The sequence below is a fragment of the Microplitis demolitor genome, chromosome 1 (genome assembly GCF_026212275.2).
Source record: "Microplitis demolitor isolate Queensland-Clemson2020A chromosome 1, iyMicDemo2.1a, whole genome shotgun sequence".
NCBI lineage: Eukaryota > Metazoa > Arthropoda > Insecta > Hymenoptera > Braconidae > Microplitis > Microplitis demolitor.
Window position 1 is genome coordinate 7,239,822 of NC_068545.1, and position 11,649 is coordinate 7,251,470.

Consider the following 11,649-nt stretch of genomic DNA (forward strand, 5'->3'; position numbering starts at 1 on the left):
AAATAAAAAATGCTTATTCCGGAAAATTCAGAAACAATGAATGATGTTTCATAAATCAAATATTTTTGTTTTTAATACGTTGAATAATAGACAAACTTAGTTATTAGAAATCATATTTAAAAATGACTATTGACACTTGACAAAAATTAGTCAAAACTAATATCATAAACATTGGTGATTTGTTTTTCATTATTATAATAATGGGTAGTTACGTCGGTATACTGTAGCATCGAAATTCTTTCACGTTTAAAAATAGCAATGGGAGGTGAAGGAGATCGCATTTCGGCTACACAGAGTACTGATGAGGATTGATCAGCAAAGAGCCAAGTAAAAAGCGGGCTGATAGCCAAAGCCTGTTAAGCAATTATAGAATGGAATTGGATTGAAGTTTTCGAGATCTACACCATCGTTTACTTTTATTTTGGCTGAGCATCTGAAGGTATTCAGTTGTGGGTTCGCTCCACCGATTGATTTCTTCATAAAAGTGAGTGTCATTTCATATAAATAAATAAATGTGACATCTGAAATTCAATTTATGATATATTTATCCAATTCAAGTGAATACCCACATTAAAAAGGAGTTAGTCAAGTGTTTTGGATTGTCATGATTAATCCAATCAAAACATACATTAAGTGATACTAGATGATTTATTTTTATCATATCAATTGGGTCGGTAGTGCGTCCTAATCAACATTCAACATCTTTACTACGGATTGTTAGAACAAAATAACAGTCTGTTAAATCGTAAAACTTCGTTTTTGGTTACTCTGATTAAAAGTACTCATTGAAAAGTATTGAAAATTATTTCAATTCTTTTTAATCCATACGGAGGTTTTGGAAAGTATTGAATGGAATTGAAATTTTGATCATTTGAATACTTTGTAATTCTTAAAATGGAATTCAAAAGTATTGAAAGGAATTCAATCTTTCATCATTTCAATACCTTCCAATATGGAATTATTTTGGTATTGAGAAGGATTCAGAAAGATTCAAAAATATCAATTCATTTTAATTTTTTTGAATCCTACACTCGATCCGAAATATCGAACTATTTAGGTATTGAGAAGGATTCAAAAAGAATAAAAAATGTCAATTCATTTGAATATTTTTCAATCCCACACGTGACCTTAAATGTGAAATTATTTTGTTATTGAAAAGTATTCAGAAAGATTGAAAATTTCAATTCATTTGAATCTTTTCCAATCCCACTCTTAACCCGAAATATGGAACTATTTTGGTATTGAGAAAGATTGAAAATATCAATTCTTTTGAATCTTTTTCAATTCCTCGGAAGTTTAGAAATTCTTATATTATTTTTGGATTCAATATGATTGTAAAGTATTAAATTTATGTCCAGATGAAAACCTTGGGGTATAGAAAGTATTCAAAAGGATTTAATTCTTATCTTTTTCAATACTTTTAAATGAGTATTTTTAATTAGGGTTATGAATTAAAAAATGGAAATGAAATATCTTGTAAATTATCAATTCATTTATTATTTATTCCCTTAAATTTTTTATTTTTTTTTCACAGTCAAACCAATTATCAAGAGGGTTCTCCTCTATATTAACCACTATAAAGAGAGACCAATCACCGTCTTACAATGGAAGCAATCAAGAAAAAAATTGCGGCATTGAAGATGGAAATGGATGCTGCAAACGAAAAAGTTGAAGCTAATGAAACAAAAGTTAAGCAAGAAGATTTTCGCGCGGATTTATTACTTGATGAAGCCAGAGCTCTCGCGCAAAAGCTGATAACACTGGAACGTGATTATGAAGTTGCTAAAGTTAACCTTGAAACAACGACAGTGGCTTTAGAAACATGTGAAAAAGCATACGCAAAGGTAAAATATTTAAAAATTTTCTATCAAGCAAAGTGAATTTAAAAAAAATGATAATTATTTGATATTATACATATAGGCTGAACAAGATCGAACGACATTGACAAAGAGAGTCCAGGAAATCGAGTTAAGTCTTACAAAGAAAGAAGAATTACGTCTTCTTGCAGCTACGAAATTGATACGTGCTACTGAACTTGCCGATGATGCTCAAAGGTTAGTATCTTCTCTGATTAAAAACTGCCATTGAAACTGCTGAATTCTGATTGAATCGGATTGACTCCGATTAGTTCCGATTGGTCCCTGATAGACCTTTAATCAGAATTCATTGGTTTTAATCGGAGTTTTTAATCAGGGTTTATTGATTCCTGCAAAAAAAAAACTTACAGAACTTTATAAAACTTTATGGAATTTTATCAAATTTCCTTACTAAAATTTAATAAAATTTTATACTGAAAAAGGTCTGGTAAGAATTTTAAAAATTTAATAAAATCTTAGATAGTAATTATTTAGAAAAGAAAAATATAAAAGATCATGAAAAAAAAATTCCAACTAGATTTAATACATTGATCTAATAAAAGAGGACTTTACTGAGACAAATTGAATATTTATTTATTGATTAAATAATCCTAGTGACTGCTGGGCTTGAACCTGGATCTTTTTGATTGTATACCCTTGTTGCTATTCCCATCGCTGACTGCGTACGTAATCACAGATGAATAAATATAATATTTATCGAGATATGAAGTTTATTACTTTTATTATAAATTTTATGTAGTTGTATAAGTTTTGATGAAATTTTACATAATTTTGAAAAAACTACTAATTTCATAAATCAGTATTTAACATATAATGAATAATATTATACAAAACTATAGATCGCAAAAGAATCAATGATTTTCTTAAATTTTATAAAATCATGAAAATCTATATACTCTATAACTTCTGTGGGGTAAAGTTTTATTAAATTATATAAAATATAACAGAACTTCCTCTAATTTCACAAATCTTATTTTTAGCACTTAATTTAAATTTTAAGAAGTTTCACAAGACACAACGATTTTGCGAAACTGCATTAAGGGGGTATTCTGGTCTAGAAGCCGAAATTTTAGGTATTTGTCAAAGTAGGATAAAAAAAAAATGAAGAACATTTTTAGTATCCATTTTTCATATATTTATTGATATTTAAGGAATGTAAAAAAAAATTTTTTTAAATTAAAAAATAACAAAATCCTTGAATTACAGGCCGGTGAAGTGCGGGCTACAAAAAAACGGTGCTCCCTGGTTGACATGATTTCAACCTTTGTAGTGATCTAAAACAAACAAATTCAGAAAATGTTCTATTAGTAAAGATGCCGCTATCGCATGGACCTTTGCCAAGAAAAAAAAAATTTTTTTCACAAAATGGCGTCTGCTTAAAAAAAAAAAATTTTTTTTACTCCGTTTTTTTGACCTTGTCGAATTTTTTAAAAACACTTGAAATTAAAGTTTTTTAAAATGTAAGGTTGGTGCGATAGAGAGATATATAAAAAAGATTTTCACCAAATTTTAAAGGAATCGGTAAGGTAGAACTTGAGATATCATGTCAACCACTTCAAAAAAAGTAATTTTGAGAAAAACGCGTTTGAAGTTATAGAAACAGTTTCAGTAAAATAACTCAGATAATATTTAATACTCACTTGGGATTAATCGGCGATCCCAGATCCATATATTGGGCCTTCTTCTTGAAAAGAACGAGTCTTCAAGTCATCCAGCAACATCTGCCGTTCATTGTGTGATTTGCTGCACTCGGCCGGCTTAGGTGCTGCGTCACAAAATCCTATGTATCTCCGAAAATAATTCGAATTTTGAAAAATCCGTTCAAGAGCGTATTTTTGAGAGTCTAAACTTTAAAAATATACAAAAAAAAGAAAATCCATTTTTTCAAATTTTTAGACCAGAATACCCCCTTAAATTTTGTAAAATTTCATGAAATTTTGCAACACTAACAAAATTTTCTTAGAATCATCCCCTCATATATTAAATTCAGACTTATAGATTTCTATAAAAATTTCATTCAACATTACATAATTCGATAAAATGTTAGAAGATTGCATATAATTGATGTGGAAAAATTTGATCTAACTCGATATAATATCATAAAAGCTTATACAATTTTATAAAACTTGATGAATAATTATATATTATAAAATTCTATAATTATAATTTTAGAAAATCCTCATTTTCTGACTGGATTTAAATTTCATGAAAATGATAACAATTTCACAAAATCTTACCAAATTGAACAGAATAAAATAGATTTTTGTAAAATTTTGTAAAGTCTTAAAGAATGCTATAAATTGTATGCTGTAAAATACTATAAAATTATGTAGAATATTAGAATTTTATATAATTCCCTAAAACTTAATGGAACTTTAAGAAATTTTAGAAAATTTTCAAATTCATATTTCACGGGTTTTTACATTTGATTTAACGTATAACGAAAATTAACATTTATTGTAGAATGTGTAATGTACTGGAAGATCGAAATCGAATTGTTCAAGAACATATGGCGAAACTCACAGAAGAACTAAAAGATGTGAGATTAATTGCCGAAGATGCTGATACTAAATCTGAAGAGACTTCCGAAAAATTATCACTTGTTGAAGAAGAACTTGAAGCTGCTGAAGAAAGAGTAAAAAACAGTGAAGCGTCAGTATTTAAGTCTTAAAATAGTTTTAATGATTACTTTTCTTTCTATTACGATTTAATTTGATAATAATTTCTTAATGATACAGAAAAATTATTGAACGAGAGGATGAATTATTTATTGTTCAAAATATTTTTAAATCTTTAGAGGTAGCAGAAAAGAAGGTAATTATTATTCAATCTGTACAACATTGAATGATTTATTGAAGCTCGTAAATTCTGACCTTTCAGGCTAATCAAAGAGTGACTGATTCTAAACTTCTAGTAAAAGAATTAAAAGCAAGTCTCAAAGCAGCAGAAAAACGTGCTATTCATGCCGAGAAAAGCGTTAGAGCTTTGCAGAAAGAAGTTGACCGAAAGGAAGGTGAGTGATCTCAATACAATGTTCAGTAAAATTATAATTCTCACCAACAAAGAAAATAACAATTACTGACTTTAATACATTTTATCATTTTTAGACGAACTTAGAGAAGAAAAAGAGAAGTGTAAAGCTATCCTCGATGATATGGATCTAACATTTGCAGAAATGACGGGATATTAAGATAAACAAAAAAAAAATTCATACTAAAATAATTAAAATTAAACTAAAAAAATTCTTTTCTACTATGCGCTACTTACATTTGCTTAAAACTAAAAAAATGGCTTGAATGTTATTTTAGTCGTAGCCCTTTGGCTTCAATCAAACACTAGCAATCTAATGTGGAATACTCCAATCCTGGCCTTTAACTATTTAAAAATAACCCGATATGTGGCGTGCAGTTTGTTCGAATCGTATAAGCAACATATTGTTTTATCTCACACGCAATCGCTACAACAACAATAATGCTTCTGCATGAGGCTTGTCAACAAATAATTTTTTATTGATATAAGCTATAAAATTACTTTTAAACTCAGACGAATCGATGATGGATTCGTTTCTTTATTTTCAGAATTTCTAATCAAGTTGGATATGTCAAGGATAATAATGTGATTAATTATTTTTTCTCGTGATATCAACTCTTTTCAATACTGTATAGAAAAAGAGTTATATCAAGTGTTTTCAATAAATGGTCAGACTGAAACTAGAAGAAATGTTTATTATTTTATTGTTGTACCTCTACTTATTTCTTAAAATTTTAAGGGTAATGTTTTTTGATATTGTTGAATTTATAAGAAATTGGGAAAAAAATTTGGGCGTCGGTTGGTCCTGCGGGCCAGCCCCAAAACTTCCCGCTATTTTCGAGCTCAAGGAGATATATCAAAAATATACATCATACCATACATTAATTAATACACTACTTTCAATACAATTTCTTTCCCCGGGACAAAATCATGCACGATCATGCATGACCAAGCCCAGTCATGAATGATGATTCATGATACTGCACGATTTATGCAACCTCATGCATACCTATGTAAAATCATGTTTAATCATGCATGATTATGCATGACGAGGAAGGAATCGTCGCGCAAGATTGATCAACATAAAAAAAGATATGCAAAGATATATATGTTAAACATACACAAAAATATTTATATTGATAAATATATAATTTATATATTTTTTTCAATATATCATCATATATTAATACGACAAAAATATAAATATTATTTAATATATTGTACAATATATCACATTATAATATTAATATATTTTAAAATATATATTCTCCTATAATATATATATATATATATGTATATATATATATATATATATATATATATATATATATATATTACATAATGTGACAATTTTAATATTAATGTTATTAAATTTTTTTTTTGTCAACTATCAATCAAACTTAAATCCCCAATGCTTAAAAAATGTTCCAAGGTTTTGGCAGCAATTTAAAAGTATAAATCGATATTGATTTATATATGGATATTTATAAGTTTACATGTAAATAGATTTGATTATATATATCTAATGAATTCGAGTGTAATTTATGTACAAAGCCAAATTCATCATTAGGTGCACTATTTGCGTAGAATGTTTTATTTTGATTATTTGAGTTAAATAATGCCATAAAATTTTCTCAATTATAAGTGTATAGCAGACTAGAGCATCAGACTACAATCCAGCGATTATTAGAGTTAAGCAGCATCGACGTGAGACATTAATTTGACGGGTGGCACCGTTGTAAAAATAGTAGTTAATCGATTGTAATTTTTTTTTCTTTTTTTTTTTTATTTAAATTTAACCGACATTTGTATTGATGAAGACAATTAATTCTAATTAAATTACTTAAGTTATAATTTACAGGTATTCTAAATGAGGTTCTAAAAATAACTATATTCGGGGTAAATCAAATTTACCCCGTTACAGACATCAAAGTTATATTGATTGTACTACTCATTCTGAATATATTTAGTCTTTTCATTATCTGCTGTGCTGTAAAAAAAAATCTCTAAGTGGTAGTTAATTTCTAGTGAAGTTCAATTGTTTTTATTAAATAAGCTATTAATTTTTTTGTAGAAGTTTTCGAAAGGTCGAAATTTTTTTGTTCTCCGCAGAGAAAATAGTATAAAATTCTTACAATTAAATACGCGGTTGCTAAATTCAGCGAACTTGTATTATTAGTTGTCTCCCAACAGGATAACAGGGTCTTTCTCTTTTCAGACTCACTGTGGATTCCAAATCTTAATGAAGTCGGACGACTCACCGTATATTTTAATTAATAAATTTTTGGTTTTTTTGCAAAGATGAGCGTCTGTGTGCAAGCAGCTCCGGGAAGTGAATGACGCTACAGTGTGACAGCGTAATGTCTAACCAACTTCATCCCGCAATGAACACATTCAAAAAATGTGACGGAATTGTTTAAAGGTTTGATGTGTTGACTTCAATTAACATCCTTAAAACGACGAGCATCGTTAACTGTAAATAATTCCAAGGAAGTTAGGACAATTTTCGGAACATCAGGAATGTTATCCAAGCCAAGATGATGGATCAAGGCTTGGACCTTCTCTTCTTCGGTCGTGTTTTCCAGGTATAAAAATATTTTACTGCGAGATTTTCTCTCGATCGCGTTAGGTAAACAGACAGGATGACCTGTCATCCTGGGTCCTTTGGACTGGTTAGCTGGTGGTGATAGTGATTGTTCAGAGTCAGAACTCAACCTGGCACTAACCGCTGCTGAGCTAGGACCTGGCTGTAGTGAAGGTGTTCTCGGTGGATTCGCTACTGGACCCGTTGTTGGGCCCACTGCTGGACTTGCTGCTGGTCTCGCTGGTGAATTTCCTGTTGAACTGCCAAACGAATCCATTGGTGGGATATTTAGAGCCTTCAGCTTTCCAAGCTCTAAGCTCGTCTCGTTCTCGAACGACGACGGAAAACATTTTATCCATATAACGTTATGACAGAGAGACTAATCTTGCCAAGTCTGGTCGCACCTAGTATTATGGTCGAATATTAGGGCGCCACTGGAAGATGGACTCGGCCTTCCAGAACCGGATGTTGGAGGATTTTATTTTTATTAATTTAAATTAATTTGTTACTCAGGGTCGTTCGTAATATTTTGTGAGTGAGAAGAGGAATCGTAGAGTAGGCTGAAATAATGTTAATTCAAATTTTATTTAGTTTAAGCACCTTGCTTTATTCATTACCTTTTGACAATAATTATTTCCTTATACTTATGACAAACTAATATTTTCCTATGACAAACTAATTTCCTTATGACAAACTAAATTCCTTATGACAAACTAAAATTCTTATGACAAACTAATTTTCGTCCCCTGGACGGTTTCTTATGACAAACTAAATCTCGTCCCCTGGACGGTTTCTTATGACAAACTAAATTTTCCTCGTCCCCTGGACGGATTTCCACACCCACACACCCACTGAATTTATCTCGTCCCCTGGACGGTAAGCCTTAACTTTAATTTAAAAACATCCCCTGGATGTGTAATTATTTAAAATAACCTTATCATGTCCACCGGACCTAAATCACAGACACAGTTTTCTTTCTTAAAATTATTGACTCTACTTTGAACTCTATTTAATTTATGACTTCATTTCCTTTTACTCAATTAATAAACTTGATTTTTCAATACAAAATTTCACCAATAAAATCTCCAATATAAAAATTTCACAACTATTAATTCTTACTTATTTTCCTTGATTTATTTAATTCATTTATTAATTTTCACTGTCTTATTTAATTCAATTATATTTATTAATTAATTAATTTAGGTTTTAATTTAATTATTAATTAATTAATTTCCCACTGAGAATTTTCCCATTAATATTTGTTTTCAAAATCGGTATCATTAATTTACTCACTAATTCTGATAATTATTTTTACTCAATTTAATTTACTGACAAAATAATCCTTCTTAACTTTTACACGACACAAATTTACCGTAATTGTCTAGCGTTTACTTTTGATTTTATAATTTTAATTAGAATTATTTCAACATTATTTTATAAATTTTTCATAACTAATTTAACGACTAGAATTACGTCTTAAATTTACTAGAATATTCGGCCGGTCAATTGGTGTCGCAAGGCCTTAATTTATGATCTTACATGCGGACAAATTTTGTCTAGAGCGGCCGACAGGCCTGAATACTTTTATTAAAATATTGAATTTATTTTAATTTATTTATTGGATAATTTACGCGAAAAATTTATTTTATTCCAGCCGAGAGGCCTCGAATGAAATAAATTTAGAGTTACAACAGAAAGACAAGTACACGGCAAAGAATCTACGGAAATTTCGAGAACGCGAGACGCGTGATTAAACTAGCCGACGGCCTTGAGTTACCAATCTAATTCACGCAACCAGTAGAAAGATGCTAAGTAATTAATTTATAATTAATTCGGCCCTCAAAATTAGAGGCCTTAATCAATTATAAATTTTACCTTATGAAATTTAGACGCGCTGCGTATTTTCCAAAAGCTGCTGCCTTTGTTCTGCTGGCTATTCTGGGCCTCTCAAATTTAGCGCCTCTCTCTCTCTCTCCACTCAAAAATTGACTTTATAACCTGTCAATGAACAGTACGTATTAGTGATGTATTAAATAATTAGTTATGATAATTATCGGCCTAAAGGCCTAATAATTTAAAGTAGGAAAAATTATGAATTAAAAAATCGCCTCGTTCCACGTGAAGCGTGGACGGACTTCACTATTTACCTGATGTTTTCTATCGATGTACTTGTCGTCCCGACAACTCTCTTTCTGCTTTCTTCTCGTTCCGCAGTCCATTATATTATTTCACTCCCGTTCACCATTCCGGAAACTTATTCCCACTACCTTAGACTAAGGAAATGACGAACGGACAGGCCTTAGCGATTCATGCGACGCCCGGTGACTAGTCGCAATACTACTCGTAACTTACGAGGTCATCGGCCGGTCATTGGCGGGAACGAAATTCAAATTCAAATTTATTTACTATTTTGTTTATTAAAATTACCCTGTCACAACGTTGTCGGTTTTCAAGCTGTTGATTTTCCCGACGAGCCTCCACCAATTCTCTCCAGGAAACTGAAGAGGAAGCCGAAGATAAACCGGATGTTCTGGTCTTCATAAGGAGACTTAATGCACGCTTCTAAAATGATTAAAAAAAATTAAAATCTGCCTCTTATATAATTGTTTTATATTTTTGTTATTAACTATTTAAGTTTTAACTAGTATTACAAGAAATTATTTGACACAATGGTACGTAGCAGGGGTAGTCAAGTATTAAAATATCTGGAATTTTGACTTGTATTTAATTAATTTAAATATCATGTATAGTTGAATATTTCATTACTTTACTATTTAACGATTAAAACTTAATACTTAACAATATTCTTATAGAAATTTTGTAAACCAGGTTAATTCACTAGACGCACTCTCTTAATCAACTCCTGTCAAGTGTGGATATATAGATATAACTACAGGACTCATTATTCCTTTTGTTTAAATATCTGACTTAAAACTGATATAAATTTTCCTACAGGTTTCACCAAAAGATCTGAAAAAATATCACCTACTGTAAAATTAAAATTAAGAGAAAAGACACTGCTAAGTAAGAAAGAAAGGCTGAAAAATAATCTATGTGTAGTAACAGATCCTGAAATTATACAAACCGATACTGGTGAACAATTTATCGTAATTAACACACCATCAGGTGAAAAACAGCTTCTTCCAGTTGTAGATAATTTATTGGATAATGATGTTCAATGAAAAATACACGATATCAGTACATCAGGTGAAGAAATTCAATAACTGTACATATACTCTCGATTTTTTGCAGTGTATTATTCACTGTATGTATAGATATTTTCAAGTTATAATTGTTTAGATGATTTTAGATGATGAATCTCACCAGTCAGTCAATAGTTCTGGTGATGAAATGTCTGTAGTAGATGAAGAGCTCCCAGAACAGGAAGCTAACATTCATCATGTTGAAGTTCATCATCCTGAAGACCCGGCTGAGGTCAATGATGACCTTCCTGATGATGTGAGAAACGTAAGGACTTCAGATTTGTCTTCTTGTACTATATATACTAATTATAATTATGATGATTTTTTCCCGGGTATATTAGTCAGTGAAATAAGTAAGAAGTTTTTTTCATTTTGAGTCTACTCTGAGTATATGCTACTATAATTACATTTCGCAGTTAATTTAAATATCGTTTGAGTTATTTTTTCTATTGGTTCCTTAGAAATTTTACGAAACCGTACTGACATGGTGTTGATAAAGATGAACGAAATAATAAGTATTTTGAAGGAAAAACCCAAGGCTGACAATGATGAAGATTTTGACGCCAATCCTTGTTGGACTCTGAAAGAATCATTAGACGTAGACAAAGAAATAAAAACAAATGAACGGTTTCGTCTTTTCTTCGTAAATATCTCTGTTTGATACTTTCAATGTTGTAGTCTTACTTAAAAGGAAAATCACTTTGCTTACAAAAACTTTATTTGCTATTTACGTGAAGCGATTTATTTTAAAGCATAGCAACGCCGAGTGACAGAGTAATTTCAAGTTTGAGATTCACTTTCAATGAACTCCTAATTTTCATTGTCGTTATTATTAAATATTTTATTCATTATATTTTAAATTCAGAAGAAAAGTCGGTCTATTAGTTGACCCTGTGGACCAGTCCCAAAACTTCCCGCTGTTGTCGAGATTGTTGAGCTCGAAAGAATTGTTGTG

The 11,649-nt window shown here is 30.3% G+C and overlaps 1 protein-coding gene across 1 annotated transcript; it reads left to right on the forward strand.

The window, feature by feature from the left end:
- Positions 1-422: 422 nt before the first annotated feature.
- Positions 423-5,106, forward strand: LOC103568430 (tropomyosin-2). Its single transcript, XM_008545282.1, has 7 exons — positions 423-484; positions 1,535-1,844; positions 1,921-2,054; positions 4,341-4,529; positions 4,616-4,691; positions 4,758-4,890; positions 4,985-5,106. The coding sequence occupies exons 2-7, from the start codon at positions 1,605-1,607 to the stop codon at positions 5,065-5,067; spliced, it is 855 nt and encodes a 284-aa protein (XP_008543504.1). The 5' UTR covers positions 423-484; positions 1,535-1,604; the 3' UTR covers positions 5,068-5,106.
- Positions 5,107-11,649: the final 6,543 nt, after the last annotated feature.